Source organism: Camelus bactrianus, chromosome 18 (assembly GCF_048773025.1).
Source record: "Camelus bactrianus isolate YW-2024 breed Bactrian camel chromosome 18, ASM4877302v1, whole genome shotgun sequence".
Lineage (NCBI taxonomy): Eukaryota > Metazoa > Chordata > Mammalia > Artiodactyla > Camelidae > Camelus > Camelus bactrianus.
In genome coordinates this window covers 17,703,953-17,721,332 of record NC_133556.1, presented here as the reverse complement: position 1 = coordinate 17,721,332, position 17,380 = coordinate 17,703,953, and the positions used below count along the sequence as shown (strand labels likewise).

Sequence of the window (17,380 nt, the reverse complement as noted above, 5' to 3'; positions counted from 1 at the left end):
AGAGCCAGCGATCGCAAAGGACACACTGTGGAAGGATCTTTGGACCTTGCTCTGGGGTCTTGGCCCCAGGGTGTCATGATCATCACGAAGGTGCCCAATTCAGCTTGTTGCTCTCTTTTCGGCTGATGGTAGTTTGGTGTGAGGTTAATCCGCTCTCTCTCTCTCTTTCTCTTTTTTGTTTTTTCAATTTATTGAGATGAAATTCACATGATGTGAACCTGATCATTTTAGAGTTGAACAACTCAGTGGCATTTAGTACATTCAGTGTTGTGCAACCACCACCTCTATCTAGTTGCAAAACGTTCCCATCACTCCAAAATAAAAGCCCATCCCTATTAAGCAGTTCCTCCCCAGGGCCCTTTGCCCTCAGCTCCTGGCATCCATCCATCTGCTTTCCTGAACTCTCTTTTTTTAAAGACTGTTTGAAAACAAAACTATTGGGTACCTCAAATATCTTTAACTCTAAAGAAGAAGATGATGACATGATGCTTGGTCATCTAGATGAGGGCTGGTTGTCAAAGCATCTGAATAATTCTGTATCAGTTTGCAAATCATCGACCTAAGTGCCCTCTGCCTCCTTGGCCCCTCGGACCTGATCCAGCAATGACAAGGTTAATGTCTGGTCCAGGGGGAGAATTCAGATCCTCCCCAGGGCCTCGGCTGTGCCCATTCCTCTGGGTAGCACTGCTTGACAAATATTTGCCTTTCAGCCCTGTGGTGGGAGCTAGGATTAGAATTCTTCTAGACGTAAGAGCCTCTCCAAATCCAAAGACTGCCTTCCAGTGCTCCCTTGTTTGGATCCCACCTGCCTTCAACAGTTTTACGCTTTTTAAAATGTCTTCATCTAAAGTTCAATATTTTCCCTCTATCATTTTTTAAAATGCTTTTCTGAGTGATGTTCTGACTTGACCTAACGTGTGCCAAATACACCGTCTGAGATGGAAGGATGCTATTTTGGGGAGAAATATGTTCATCTCCCCTTGAAGGAGCCCAAGACATCTGAAGGTGGCTTTTCCTTGTTCATCAGAGGAAGGCAGGCAGCTATGTTGAAGGCAGACCTAGAAGTTGCTGCCCCAGAACATATGACCACAGTTGTGGATTAAATAAGAGACACACTTGGGGGGAAAGATCTGACCCGCACAGGGTTTCAGTGGTAATGTGATGTCAGGGGTTCAGAGTGCAGTCTTGGAGCCAGACAGCCTGAGTTCAAGTCCCTCTACTGTTAACCAGGTGTGTGACCTTGCACAAGACATTTAACCTCTTCAACTCTCAGCTTGCATGTCGGTAAAATGGAGACAACAGTAATACATACATCATAAGATTTCCGTGTGGATTACCTGAGATAATACAGGTATAGCCCTTAGAAGAGTGCGTGGCTCATAGTAAGAGCTCATTTGCCATGCGCTATTAGGATGTAATCTTGCTTTCTATCAGATTTTGGAATAAATCATTTTTGGCTTCCCAAAAAAGAACAAAAAGAACATGGACTTAAAATCAGTAGGCCACCGTGAGTCACTGAGGATTTTTTGAGAGTGGGAATGACACGATAAGATCTCTGCTTTAGGAAGATTAATTCATCTGCAGCTCACAGGCCGACCTGGGAGGAAGAGAGGGTGAAGGGATGGGGGGGTCGTCAGGAGGCTGACACAGTGGGCTGAGCTGTGCTTCCAAGAGGGCAGCCGCTAGTCATGCGTGGCTACTTAACGTAATGCAAAGGAACTGAAATGTACTGAGTAGCCGCATGTGGCTGGTGGCGGCTCTGGGGGACAGCAAATGCTCCCATCATCCCAGCAAGTTCTGCTGGACGGTGCTGGTCAAGGGCAGTGGTTCTCACAGCTGAGTGTGCATCAGAATAACCCAGAAGGCGTGCTCGAGTCCAGATCACTGGGCTCCCCTCCCTGTCCCATCAGAGCTTCCGACTCAGGAGATCTGGGGTGGGTCCTTTCCAAGTTGCCAAGAGAGGCTGGTGCTGCTGGTCTGGGACACCTGGCTTTCCCTCTTGGAGGAAGAAGCTGTTCCCCCTGGAACAGTGCTTCTTGGTTCATGGTGTGAGGGGAGGGGAGTTGTTTTGAGCTTGTTGGCAATTGTGTGGGTCTTATTTATATGTCCCAGCTAAGCCCCTTTGGGATTTGGGTTCCATCTCTTTCTGAGGTCAGCAGGCGGAGGTTCTCCCTGGGGTCTGTTCCCTGAAGGGATTTGTATGGGAGCTGAAATGGAGAAAGCGCGGTACATTCGGAGTCTGGAGAACAGAGGGACTAATCCTGGAGCGAGGAGTGGTCTCTGCTGCCTCCCGTGTCCCCTTGCCAGCCTGGAGCGCAGTTCTTGAGGACTGATGGAGAGAAAGGCACAGACAGCCGCTTTCACAGCTGCGCAGCCAAGAATGTGCTGCCTCTGTCCCTCGGCCGTGCCTTGACAACTTTCTCCCTGAAGCATGAATGACTCACACGTCTAGCTGCACGGTTGGGGTGGGGGCTGGGGGGGAAGGGCCTCGGGATGTAAGTGACAGAATTCAATGAATTGCCAAGTGCGAGAAACACATCACTTCAAACCGCAACGTATCACTCCGCCCCAAGTGTGCCTCCAGCTAGTGGTCTGAGCTGCAGGAAGAAAGGCACAGAGCTTGTTCTCAGGAAGCTGGAGGACACATCCGCTGACGGGCAGGGTCCCCGCAATGTTCGCCTGGGTCTGAGCCGAGCTGGGAATATCAGGCAGAGACCTAGGGTGAGGCTGTGCGAGACCGGAAGCGATAAAACTCTCCCCACCGCCTCTGTGCACCCTTTTATATATAGTCATCGGCTGTGCATGAGTGTCTGAGTGCAGTTAGGATGTTCTTCCAGAATATACTCAGTACCGGCCGGCACACAGCTGTGACCCTCCTAAGACGGCTCTCCCCGCTGTCCCAGCTGCTCTCCTGAGATGCTCCCTGGACCGCCCCCCAGCGCAGCAACTAAAGCTAACACCTGGGCATATCGAGGGGCCTCCACGACCCTGTTCTAATGCTGAGGATGGCATCAGTCCTGGTTAGCTGGTACTTGGATTATGCCATGTGTTTTGAATATAATGTGTGCGTGCGTCTGTGTGTGTGTGCGCGCGCCTGCAGCAGTGAAGCATGGGAAAAGGTGGGGAGGATTCAGTAGGTGCCACAATGACCTTGAGACAGGAATAATTTCGTAAGATTATAATGAAAAGAAAGTGGGAAGGATGCTTGTTTCCTGCAGGCTGATTAAGACCCATGACTTTAATCATCCATCCATCCATCCATCCATCCATTTAGGATAAATGGGTCCAGCAGGAAAACCTTCCCTCTTTTAGTGCTTCCACGCCATTGAGGATGTTTGACAGTACATAAGGGGGAACAGGCCTCTGTTGGGACTCTTCTGAACAGATGTTTTCTTCCCTCATCGCCCCCAAATGACAGTAGAAGAAACAGAAAACTTATCTTCAAATGACAGCCCTTTCCTCTGACTGCCTGGGGAACATGGTGTGAGAATGTGGCTGTCAGTTTTGGGAAAAAAAAAAAAAAACCTGTTGGATCCCATGATTCAGTGATGTGGTTAATGTAGATAGGGCTCTTCTATCAAAGCAGGGATCCCACTGAAGAAATGAGAAAATATGCACTGGTTCTCTGGAGAAGGGAGGTAAGCTTGCCTTCCTCAGAGCTGGGAGGCTTTTGTCCTGAGCCTCTGGAAATTAAACCCATCACTTAGAGAGCAGATTGTGGGGCTTCTGGCCGTGGTTGCTTTGGGCTGCGCAAAGCCGCCGACGGACAGTTTTGACTGAATGTCGAAATTAAGCTGCCAAGCAGCGACTCTGCAGCTCCAGGGACCCCATGTTAGTATTTATGTCACATCTTTAGAAATAATCACATTGTGAAGCAGCGCCCAAAGCCATGTCAGCAGCCACTGCAGCTCAGGGTCTGAATGCCTCCTGCCTGATGTTTCTGCTGCAATTCCTCAGCATGGGGGTTGGGGGGAGGCACACCGGCAGGGTCCTGTCCCAAGGATGTGGGCAAAGAAGCTGTAAGCCTTGTCTGTTCTTGTTTTGTCTCAACTTGAGGCATGAGGTGGTCTCCAAACAAGAAATAAAGCTAGCTTATCGGATCCCTAACTCCCAGGCCATCTGTCTTAGGCACAAGGGAAGACCCCCAGGACCAGCCCGAGGGCAACAGATGTTCACTGGGGCAGGGTTTAGTCTTGTTTTTCCACTCTGGTCTGAAGATCGCCTCCTCTGTCTTGCACGCTCTCCCTGTATCCCCAGGGAGACCTGGTGACATTGCTCACACCATTGGGAAGTGCCAGGTATTAAGAGACGGTACTTGTGAAACCTCAAAGAGGGACTAACCCAGATCCTCCCCAGGGAGGGGAGTGGTCTCTGGACCTCTAGGGGTTGAGGTTGTGTAGAGTCACAGATACAGAGCAGCCCTGGGAATTTCAGGACCCTGAGAGACCAGGGAAACCTCTGTAGAGACTAGATGACCCTAAACTGGGTTTAGTGGATTATACAGTGCTCACTTCCCGAGGTTCTGGCTCCAAGAAGAAGCCAGTTACAGAGCATGGAAGTTACCTGGTTTGGGCGGTGATGCACAGACTCAGAACTTGAGGGGGATCAGCTGGCTGGACCTTGGGGCATCCGGGTTGTATCCAACTCCAGTTTGTTGAGAATAATGTGCCCAAGACTGGCCTCTCATAAAGCAAAGAATTCTTTCTCCCAGATTTAGAGTAACTTTTTTTTTTAATTAAAAAAGTAATTCATGCTCAACTGAGACCATATATTTAACGTCTTCTAAATTCCCAAAGAATGACTAAGAGATTAAAAATGGGAAAAATTTATCAGGGCTGCAAACCAGAGTGTCAGTCTCCTGTCAGAACCACTGAAGAATTCCTCTAAGACAGAGTTCAGACAATACTAGCTACTTTTGCCTCCTCTTTTCCAACATCTAAGGGTCTTAATACCTTTCTTTTATGTAATTGTGTTGGTTGGTATGTCTAGAATGATGTTAAATTATAGTGGTGATCGTGGGCATTTTTAATTTATTGTAGCCTTAATGGAACTGGGAATGCCTTTAGAGCTTCACCCATAAGTACAGTGAAAGCCTTTGATATATTTATTATACCAAGAAAAGCGTGTATGTACGCCTCTTTTTCTAAGGGTTAAAAGAATGATTACTGAATTTCATCACTTGTCTTTTTGTCTTTTTTTGGAGATAATTATATGTTTTTTTCTCCTTTGACGTAGTTTTATAGTAAGTAATATTAAAAAATTTTTCTAAAACTATGAAGGGTTTTGTGTAGAGAGTATGTAATGAGTTTTCAAAAGATCACTTCAGTGCAGGGGTGTGGAGGAAGGGCTGAATGCAGCAAGACTGTAGGCAAGAAATTGACTCTGAGGATTTAATTTCACCAGGAGAGAAAAAAATGAATGTCCAGACAACAACCGTATGTGTGACTGCTGTTTACCAATCACTCGTCACCTGCCAAGGACAGTACCAGGCACTTCGCAGGCTTCAAATGTAACTTCATAGTCCCAATAACCCGATGACACAATTATTACTGTTGAGGTGGCAGCACTGGGGATAGTAAGAAGGGCTCAAAGTATATGAAATGATAAAGAGGCAGAATGAATACCATCCAGGCAGAAAATAAACAGGTAAAAAACAGGGAGAGGAAAGGAGGGTGGGAGGGAGAGAGAAAGAGGGAAACTGAAAGGGAAGGAGGGCAGAGGATAAGGCAAGAGATGGAGATAAAGGCATAAACGAGAAGGATATCAGGGTATGATATAAAAAAATAATTTAAAACAATAAAATAAATGAAAATGTGTGGAAAAAAACAGAGGACTGCCTACTGCAGAAAACATAATCAGTAGGATGGAACTCAGCTTGAGGAGTGCCCCCAGATGGTGGGGAAGAGGGATGAAGAAATGACTACAATCATGAAGAAAATGAGATGTAGAGGACAAACATCGTTTATCCATAGGTAAATGGAGTCAGATGTTCCTGGAGACAAGACCAGGGCAAACGGAAAAGCAGCTATATTGAGAGAAGAGCTCACGACAAACAAATAATAAGCTGTATAAAAAAGAGTTGTTTAAGTAGGAAAGGTAAAATGCAAGACTGAAAAATAGTCATGAAGCTCAAATAACAGGATCAAAATATGTAAAAGCAAAAACTGCTAGCAATGAAATGAGAAATTTATAGAAATACCATCACAGGAGGGTTTTAAAACATACTTTGACAGACAGAACAGGTGAAAAAAATATGGATATAGATAACTTAAATAATCTAATTAAAGTAAGTGTCAAATACCTCCATCTTGAAGCTAGAACCCTTCAGTCAGAGAATCACCTCTTTTTTCCCCGTAGTATGCACAAAATTGGTGCGAGGCAACCCTCATTCAGCTCTCCACAAAATGCCCCCGAAATGGCTCAGCCCACATTTTCTGATGAAAACATAATAGAACTAGCAATTCATGACACAAGTATGTAAGACAGAGGATCACTGGATGAATGAGATGGAGTAGGAATCAGGAAGCCTTAACACGATGAGCTTTTGCAATCACTTCTGTAGCGAGTGGGAGGGAGAGTTGGCTAGGCACAGTCAGTCGGGTTGACGGGCAGTGTGGAGGACCAGGATGTGGTCGGAGGGCATGAGTGTGTAGGAGCACTGAGCTGCCTCGTGTGATTCTTTTCTCCAGGAGCACTCTCTAAGTCACGTACCACTGATGGTCAAAGGGATGCAGACAGGATATTGTTGAAAAGACAGAATATTTAAGCCTGTGTCCAGAAGTGACTGGAGGGTTTTTCACATCGGCAGGGCTAGAAAAGGAGTAATTCCACAGCAGTGCACTGATGGACCAGAGGACAGGAACGACCTGACGGATCCGAGGGTTTGATGGGCTCAAAAAAAACTGATGTAAAGGGAGCAGGGAAGTAAAAGGATGAAAGGTTAACAGGGTGGAAGTAGCAATCCAGGGGAGACTCCAGGTGGCTGGATCAGAATGGAGAGGAGGCCATGATAGAAGAAGGAATGGGTCGATCACATTTGGCTTCAGATCATCTTTCATCCTGTTACTACCTCCTCCAGGTTCATTTGTATGAAAGTCACATTGGAGGCATACTCTCTTAGCCCTGAAATTGATCTTAATAGTTTTATAATCTGTTCTAAATTCTCTCAAAGGAAAAAAGGGAATCCACATTTGTTGAACCTCTGCCATATGCTTTAAACTCTTCTTCGACACCGTTATCCTTGATAATTAGGGTGACCGTATAATTTGTTGTCTGAACTGGACTCTCTTGAGAGTGAAAGGACAACAGATACAGAGTGAAGCTGTCCTGGCTAAACTGGCATGGATGGCCATCCTACTATTATCCAGCAGCCCTTTGAGTTGTATGTGGCTTTATCAGCATTTCAGAGACCGGGGCACTGAAGCTCAGAGAAGTCTTGACCGAGGGCATCAGGTAAGTGAGAGTAATGACAGAAGCAGAATTCAAACCCAGGTCTGTCTGACTCCAGAGTCCAGCTATTGCTAATTTAGCTCCCAGTTCTTCTGCACTAGCTCCCTCTCATCGTTTTGCTTGCCATGGCCTGACAGGCTCTCTTCTAGCTAGGAACTGTGATGGTCCCAGCTGGAAGTCTGTCTCAACACAGATAATTAGATGTGTGACAACTGTACCGTTGCCAGCAGTGACAGGAAGCCAGCTGTTCTAGGAGCCATTGGCCATGATGTGCTTGGGATGACTTAGATCCTGCATGTGGGCTGCCCAAGGACCCCGGGTTTGCTTGCTTTGTAACCAGAGTTGGGCAGATGAGGCCAGGGATGGCTGGTTAAGATGGGGATTCTGATGGATTCAGGGCTCACAAAAGCTACAACATCAGAGAACCTTGGGGTTAGAAGAAGCAGTAAGTGAACAGGAATCAAAAGGACACAGATCTAGGAGTAGGTTGTAAAGTAGGAGGCTAAAGAAGCTTCTAACTTAAGAAGGTGTGGCTGGCCAGTGGGAGGGATCTGGGGATAACCAAAGACCCAGGTAAACTGCCATCCGTCAGGAGGTCACTGGAATAGAAGGGGGGGGGTGCAGAGCACGGTAGAGAAAATAGGTTGATGGTTCTGAAATTTGCCACCTGTTTAGTCTCTTCCCCCCAACCCTGCTTTGATCCTGGGGTACGTGCTGGGGGTGTCCAGCTGATCTCAGTGAGGTCGTTCTGGGTCTGTGCATAGATCACCAAGGGCTCAGTGATTCAAGCCATGACTTTTGCAGACTCAGTTGCTCTGTGACGTCTTTGGGGAACAAGATGGGTCCCTGAAGTCCAGAGCAATGGATTCCTGGAGACTGTAGATGCACCACAACTGAACTGCTTTTTAAAATTAAGTTTTAATAACACAGTTAATATAAGAATGCATTCTTTGTAATAAATGCAGAATATGCCAGGTAAGGCTAAGGTCTCTTTTGCCCACAACCCCAAAACCAGGTTTCTTTACTTCTTCCATAGTTGTAACCATTACTTTAAGCCAATTTTGGTTATATTCTTCCAGACTCTTTTCTATATATTTACATTCATATTTGACCTTGTAGAAAATTTATTTTATTATAACTTTTCTCGAAGGTTTCAAGGGCCTTGTTTGTTAAAACTTTTTATTTTTGACATAATTTCAAAATGACAGAAATTTGCAAGAATAGTGCAAGGAATATCTGTATACTCTTTACCTGATTTACCAATTGTTCATATTTTGTCCCATTTGGTTTATTATTCTCTTTATTAAATATTTTTATGCATGCATTTTTTTTTCTGAGCAACCTGAGAGTAAGTTGGAATCACGGTTCCCATTTGCCCCTAAATACTTCAGTATGTATTTCCCAAGAACAGGGACCTTCTCTTGCATATGTACAACTAGCCCACTCAGGAAATGTGACATTAACCCAGCTCTGTTATCCAATTCACAGTCCAGATCCAGATGTCATCAGTTGAACCACTGATGTCCTCAGACCTTTCCCTTAAACGAAGAGCCAGTATATTGTAATTGTCGATCTTCATCTTGCTGTTTTCTTCAAAGTGTTGGTGCATAAAGGTAGCCCCATGTTATTACCGTGTATGCAGTATTTCACAGTATGAATGTCATCTAGGTTACTGAGCCCTTCCTCTGTTGCTGGGCACTCGGGTTATTTCCTCCTTTTTGTCCTTGCAAACATCCTCAAACATAACTGACTGTTAGTGGGTATTGCTTTGAATAACTGAGGACACGTAGGGAGGACAGATGAGGACTCGTGATGTTGAAGAAAGTACCTTCAAAAGGGAGTTAAAGAGAAGCTCCTGGTTCCCACGGTTTGAGATAATGGCTTTAAAACAATGGAGTTACTCACTTTTCCAATAGACAGTTGTATTTTGAGGGGTGGGGGAGACTAGGAAAGTTCTTGGTGAAGAACAATTCTTAGGAAGATAGTTAACAGCAGTGCTGATTTTTCTAGGTTCAATACTGTATTAGGTAACTTCCACCAGAATGCAGAGGCCTCATTTGCTCTGAAGACCCTTTGATGGAAACAGCCAGATCTTACCCCCCAACAGCTTCACTTCCAAGGCAAGCAATGTTCTCTTGATTGGGATGCTTTTCTCCTGTACACTTAGCAAACTTCCACCAGGGGGGAAGGTTGCTATTTCTGCTTTGTGTGAAGCATTTGGTACCATCTGGGCTGGCTGGGTTTCAACAGAGATAGTAAAGAAACATTTATCAAGAAAAATCAAAGTCAGTCTCGCCAAGTGTGGTCTAGAGAGATTTGCTTTCTCGATACATATGCAGCTCTCTTGCTGCTGGGAAACAGGGCTCTACTTTGAAAGCTACAGGAGGGACAGGCTTTGGATCTTAGCCTGAAGCTACTGTCACCTGTGCATGATACAGCAGCTTTAGTAGCCAGAGCTCTTGGAAATGTGAACACTCACGGTCCCAGAATCAGTTCCACTCTGTTCCTTTCCATGGAAAATTTTGGCCCCTTTGGTAGAGGATAGACCCAAAAGGACATAAATAGAAGGAAGGATCTGTAAGGGTTGAAGGTGAGATGAAGTCATGCCTCTATTAGGAATGTTTGGTTCCAGGGACGTTGATGCCCAAGGAGGGGTCATTCTTAAACCATGAGTTATGAGATTGGATGATGAAAACAGATAATATGTATGTCTATGACTGACTAAAACATTATGCTATACACCAGAAATCGACACATTGTAACTGACTATACTTCAATTTAAAAAAAAAAAAAGAATGCAACACACTCTTGTGTTGCAGAGAGCTCTCTGAAGGAGCTGTGATGTTGTAAACTCACAGTAGAAGGATGCTCTGGTGATTGTCCTGTGGTGTCAGTTTATAAGACAGGGAAGGAAGTGTGGTCTCAGAAGAAAGATGAGGTGTTTCTACTTGCATGTCTGTTGCCAATCAACCAGACAGACAAGTTTCTGGCACTTCATAGCATCTCACATTGTGTTTTTATGCAGCTCTCTAGGTGACAGATGTGTCGTTCCAAGATCCCAGCCTAGAAACTGGCACATGCTGTTTTCCTTGGAAGGCTCCGTCCATGAGAAAGTAACAGTTGGAGATTGTATTCCATGGGGGAAAATGTATGGGGATTTAAGAAATTATATCATCTAGGAAAGCTTTACGTCATGTGTGCTTTATGGTCTAGGAACAGCAGCATCACCTGGGAACTTTTTAGAGAAACAAATGAAAGGTGTCACTCCAGACATACTGAAGGGTGCAGGGTGCAGGGTGCAGACCCTGGCATCTTATAGCCCTGTATCCATTACCCTATATAACCTGGCTACTGTCTCATTAGAAATCTACTATACTTTGAATAAATTTGGGTTTATATATTCCTTGGGGATGGGATCAACATCTTATGTTGGTCTGACCCCCGTCCCCAGCACCTAGCAGAATGGCTAGCATAGAGTAAGGATCTGCTTATTGAACTCAACCAAACCAAAGACGAAAAAAAGTCCTGCTTTTAGTGCAAGAATGAGATACAACTTGCAGGCTGAAATGGAATTTAACCTGTGGATAAATGGAAGAAAGGGCCATATGCTCAAGTGCAGAGGAATGTTGACAGAATAAGTTGCAGCTTGCATCCTGGGGTCCCTTTTCACTCTTCTCTCAGTCCACCTTGTCTCATCTCATTTATTCAGTCCCAACCCCTTACTAACTATATGATCTTAGGCAAATCAGACACTACCACTCCCTCCCCAGCCCCATGCCCTCCTCACCCTGACTCCATCCCAAGCAGTGGCTTGCGACTTGAATGTAGGAAAACAAAGGGAACATCTTTGAATTTAACTTGGGCTGGGTTTTGTCAGATAAAATGGAAAGAAAGAGGAGCAAGGGAGTTGAGAGTGTTTCAGGGAATGATTATAATGCATCCAAAGCTCTAAATTGGGGGTGAATGGAGCAAAGGAAAGAAGGAATAGGGAGAAAGAGAAGATATATTGGGCTCAACAGACTGGTGATGAGAGACTTGTAGCAGTGGGGTACTAGACTTAATGTACTGGAAAGTTGGCAAGTGGCATAAGATCATGGGGTACATGAAACTGAGTTTGAGAAAATAGTGTAATTTCTGTATTTTAAGCATCAGGGAGGAGGTGGCTGTGATGAAGTGGAAGCAAAGGTTGCAAGGAGTGAGGGGGATGCTTTATCCCCTACTTTTCTGTTTCTATTATCTTACTGCACTTATGAAACATTTTGAAAAAATATTAAATGATGGCTGAGGTGATGGGTATCTTTGTCTTATTCCTGACTTTATGGGACTTATCATTAACTTTGGAGCTATTATTTCAGATATCCTTTATCCTGTGAAGAAAATTTCCTGTATTTCTGGCATGGTTTTCTCCTTTGACCTATAAAAGTGATGCGTATTCTAATAATAGATTTCCAGGGTTGAACCATCTTTGCATTCCTGATAGGAGTCATTATATATTAGCCTTCTAGCAGATAGTTTGATTCAATCTGCTAATATATTGCTTTGGATTTTCCTGTCAGAAGTGGGATAGTTGGCACTGTCTCCTTAAGATCTAAACAACTCTCATTTCCTAATCTCCTTCCCTGGGCTAGTGATGTTGCTCATTTTTGAGCTGACTGCTAATTAACTTCTTCCCATTTCTCCAGGCTGATGTCTTATTCCACCTCATCCTTCTATGCCCAGGTGCATCTGCACTGCTGACCCTCTGCGTCCTTTCCCTTTCTGAGCTGGTCTTACAGCCTCCTTTACGCAAGGTGGTCTTGGTTGCAGGTGGAGCCTCGCTGTAGTGCTGCTGTTTTTCGAGCCTTCTCTCTACGGGCTGTCTGGGTACTGGTTGTGGGTGCACTTTGGTTTAGAGGGCAACTCTTTTAGCTCTTTCTTTTTGAATTCAGATAAGATTCAAATAACACAAGATTCACCACTAACCATTTTAAAGTACACAGTTCAGTGACATTTAGTACATTCACAGTATTGTGCAACCATCATTTCTGTCTAGTTCCAAGAAATTTCATCACCTGTAAAAGAACCCCCAAATCCATTAGATGGTCACTCCCCATTTGCCATGCCACCAGCTCCTGGCCACCACTACTCTGTTTTCTGTCTCTTTGGATTTACCTGTTCTGGTTGTTTCATATAAATGGAATCATAGAACATGTGACCTTTTGTGTCAGAGTATTCATGTGTTCATAGCAGCATAACTCACAATAGCCAAAAAGTGGGAATAGCCCAGATATTAATCAGCTGATGAATGGAGCCACAAAATTTGATGTATTCCTACAAGGGAATCCTATTCAGCCATAAATGAAGTATAGTGTGTATGAATCTTGAAAACATTATACTAAACAAAAGAAGCCAAACTTTCTTGTAGACTATTTGGAAAGCAAGCTTTGAGAACATAACAGTTATTCTCAAGGGAAGAGTAGAGAGAGTGATGTGAAACTCAGAAATCAATTTTAAACCAATAGAGAGCAAAGTCTACAAATTATGAATTGATCTCACTTTGTTAACTTCTTAGCTATTGGTGTTAATGAATGGAAATTCCCATTAAATGTGAGGCCAAGGACCTTTTCACAGGTTCCACAACCATCACTGGTTGGTGCTTAAACATTTGGGGGCTGTTAATACTGAAACTGTTTTTTCTTTCTGTTTTTAGTAAGAGATGCTAAAAACCTTGTACCTATGGACCCCAACGGCTTGTCAGATCCTTATGTGAAACTGAAACTGATTCCTGATCCCAAGAGTGAGAGCAAGCAAAAGACCAAAACCATTAAGTGCTCCCTCAACCCCGAGTGGAACGAGACATTTAGATTGTAAGTTAAAATGACGGCAGCCTGGCCTGGGGGGTGCAGGTGGGGTCATGGGCCCCCTGAGATGGGAGAGGCCCTCTCCCAGCTTCCTTTTCCTTCCCTCCTTCTTTGCCTTCTTCCTTCCTTCCTTCCTTCCTTCCTTCCTTCCTTCCTTCCTTCCTTCCTTCTCTCCCTTCCTCTCCTTCCATCTGCATTTTTTCCTTGCAGGCCAAGTAAAAATCAGAACCTTTTTTAATAGTGTTGAGAATGTCTCTGGCATGGGGAAGTGGGTGGGATGGAAAACAGTGTGATGTGTTGCTAGGTGAAGGATTGTGGGAGGAGCTCTTGGTCTTGGCAGACGTGGGCCATGACTTACAGGGTGTGGTGACAACCTCTCTAGGGCTGGGTGTGTGAATGATGCTGGGCCTATGGTCTGCCGGGGGCTCTGCTGACTGCCATGGAGGTCTTCCTTGGCTAGTACTCTAAGAACATTGGCTCACTCTTTGATGCATCTGGGCCAACAAATGTGAGAGATGTCTGCCAATATTTATTGAACTAATATACTACATATAGCAAGCACTGTATGGAGTGATCCAGCTTCGCTGGTTATTTCATCCCCATTTTATCAATGGGGCTGAAAAAGGTTAAAGAACCAGTGCCCACAACAGATACAGGGTAGAACAAGATTTAGCAACAGACAGTCTGACTCCAGAGGACATGAGCCAAAAGCATGGTTCCTTATAGTAGTCCCCTTCCTGCTTTCCCCTCTCAGAGCAAAACTGGGCACCCATCTCAGCCTCAGACAAGGACACGCCTTAGAACAGACAACCTCCCTGATCCCACACTTTCCCCATCCAACAGATCGGCACCAGCAAGACTTTCCTCTAGACATTTCCTCAGCCTCAGCCTCAGCCTCAACCCTCATGTGTGCGAACACTCGCACAATTGAATGATTGACATCATGGTTCTTAGAGTGCCTGTGTCCGTCTGTGAACATCACGGATCCTATTAAGACATAAGGCAGCAGAATTAGTTAGAACTGACCTGTCAGAGCTGGCCTGGGTCCTCTGCTTGTTTAAGCCACAGGCTGTAAAACAGGAAAAGCTCTGTCTCCCTGGGGAGCTTGCCTGGGATGGAAACTGAATATGTTTCTTGCAGCAGCTTGTAATCTGTCACCATTCCTGCCTTCGGGCTTTGTCCTCTTAGACGTTTCGTCTGCTTGAGAAATCTCCATAATGTCCCCTGACTTCTCTTTTTTGCCCCCTTGCAGCCAGCTGAAGGAGTCGGACAAGGACAGAAGACTGTCCGTAGAGATTTGGGACTGGGATCTGACCAGCAGGAATGACTTCATGGGATCTTTGTCATTTGGGATTTCTGAACTGCAGAAAGCTGGCGTTGATGGTTGGTAAGGAAGGTTTTGCTTTGAAAGCTACCACACGGCCTCACGGGTATGTTGTATTTAGTCCTCATGCTAAAAAAAAAAAAAATTAGTTGCCAATATTTTCAAAATCAAGATATTTCCCATAAAAATCTGGGCTTAGGAGGCAGCAAAGGAGAACAATTGAATAGTTAATCCCCCCTTTAGATAGGACATGGATTTTTCTGTTTGCCACAGTCCTCACGAGTCCCTATCGCTTTACATCTGCCCTGCTTTACACAGTTATACGACTTGACAGGCCCCACGGGCACTAAGATAGCTCTCACACTTTACCCAAAAGATATGTGTAATCTACTGTCAAAATACGACTTCTTAAGAAGATGCTTCTTTATTGGGATTGTTTATCAAGCCTGGCCACAGAAGTGCTGGGGAGAGGGTTGCTGTCATGGTCAGCTGCTGTATCTTCTTTGTTCTGGAGTTTTTGCTTTGTTCCCTGCTAAAGGAAAAAAAAAAAAAAATCCTTGCCCAGTATTCCCAGCAAAGAGGATAGGTAAGTCCCCTTGGCAACCGTTTCTTTCACCATTAGCTGAGTAAAGGAGTCAGAAGAGATGGTCCAACTTGGCACTAGAACTTTGGGAGAAGTAGTCATTAGGGGCTGCTCCTGTCTCTTTAAGAGAAACTGTCTCATTTCTGAATGGTCCCACTCTGGGCTTTTTCAGTTACAAGTGAAAGACAATCAAAATCAAAACTGTAGTTTAGCAAGAAAGAGACTCCATCAAGGAGATCACACATCTTTGCCATCGTGCTCCTTACAACTTTCTTGTCTCTCCTCCACGTTTACCATAGGCTTTTATTGAAATACATACTGAGTGTCCACTCCATTCTAGTCACTAGAGATACATCAGGTGTAAGACAGACATAGGGGGAGGGTGTAGCTCAGTGGTAGATCGCGTGCTTGGCATGCACAAGTTCCTGGGTTCAATCCCCAGTACCTCCATTAAATTAAAAAAAAAAAAACCCAAAACTTAATTGCCTCCCCCCTACCTCAAAAAAAAAAAGAAAACATCAAAAAAAAAAAATCTTAAAATAAAGACAAACATGCCCTCACGGAACTTAGGTTCTACAGAGGGACAATAAACCTTGAAGAAATTATTCAAGTAACTAATCAAAGACAACGTGATATGATGGATGTGAAGAAGGCAGAAGCTGAGAGTATACAGAAAAAAGAGAGGTGTGTTAAAGCACAGTTTGCAAATGGTTAAAGACACCATCCTTATACAAATGATAATGAGCATTTGTCAGAGTTTTCCTTAGATTATGAGTAGGGAAACTGGAAGATGAATGGGTGATTCTGGAGGTTTGAGAAAGCAGCAAATGTCTATTGCTCAGTCTGTCAGTAGACAAAGGAATGCTGAAATAACTTGGCTGAATTAGGGCAATAAAATCACAACCTCGGAGGTTATCTTACCTACCAGACTGATGAACAGGAGTCCCACCTCAGTTTTCTAAGTTAACGTCTATCTTTGCAGAGCTGGGAGACCATCTGTATCCCACTGGATTGTGAATAATAAATACTACCACGAGGAGGGAGAGAGCTAATTAGAAAATGCTCCAGCATGACGTTAAAAGGTCACACCGTCATCTTTGTGCCTTTCCCCTCTAAGTTTTGGATAATTTTTCTTGGCATATGGTCGCTTCGACTTTGCGTACTCCCACTGTGGCTACTCGCAGATTGCTTGCTTCTTCCTCTTTAAATCAAGCGTAAAGAGGTTAAACAGAAAGAATACAGGATCCCGGGGGGGGCATCAGTGAGACAGGAGAGGACATAATAATAATAATTTGTAATAACAATAGCTACCACTTACTGACTCGATGCCAGGCACCGGGCTGCGCTGATCACTTTCCAGGTGTCCTGGAGTCACACATTGATTCAGCATTAGTCATATGTGCAGAAAAAATATAGTGCTTTATTTTCTATAATGGACCTAGACTTTCTTACGCAGTGGCCAAGGAGAAGGGGACCTTCACTGCAAGCGGTGGCTTGTGGCCTTCACTGCTGCAGAGTGGCCGACCCTGCCTGGTCCCTGAACCAGTGCCCAAGGAGGCAGGATGAGTCCCACCCCCACCACTCTCCGAGCTGTGGGGCATCCTTCTGGCTTTGTGCTGGCCTTCCAGGTCCTGGCTGTTGCCTCTGGTGGTGAGATCCCACCACACACGGCCCTCTTCTGTCTCACCCTGCAGGCCACTGCCAGGCCCAGCCCTGCTCAGCACGTCTGTGACTCCTTATTTCTGAGTCTCCAGCGTGGACATCCGGGAGTGGGTCTCAGATCCCTCCGTCTTCCAACCCCCCATTGCTTTGATGCTGTGGTCCTCCATGCAGGTCTCTGACCGGGACTCCACTGAGGAGGGGGCCAAACCCCTCTGCTTTCACCCTCCCCTCACCTTCTTCCTTCCCGTGGTTCTCCAGGCCCCAGAGGGCCACATCCTTCTTCCTGGGCGAGCGTCTGCCTTGTCTACTCCCCTGAAGCAAACAGCAGGGTGCAGGGTGGACCGCGTGTCTCGATGATAACGGATGGTCCAGCAGGAGTAAGTGCAAAAGCCTTTACACCTCCATCATCCTTGAGCTCTCCCAGCAGTTCTGTGTGCAGCATCGTTCCCGGGATCAGACTAGCTGAGCGATGTGTGAGGAGCACACAGCTCCTAAGGGCCAGTCCTGGGGTTCGGGTCCAGA

The 17,380-nt window shown here is 45.1% G+C and overlaps 1 protein-coding gene across 2 annotated transcripts in view; it reads left to right on the top strand.

Annotated features, from left to right (window-relative positions):
* PRKCB (protein kinase C beta) overlaps positions 1-17,380 on the top strand; it is a 297,660-nt gene that overhangs the window by 190,874 nt on the left and 89,406 nt on the right. For both annotated transcript variants that reach the window (XM_074346195.1, XM_074346196.1), the window contains exons 6-7: positions 13,139-13,295; positions 14,542-14,676. In XM_074346195.1, coding sequence (XP_074202296.1) covers positions 13,139-13,295; positions 14,542-14,676 — 292 coding nt within the window. The remainder of the gene's footprint in view (positions 1-13,138; positions 13,296-14,541; positions 14,677-17,380) is intronic.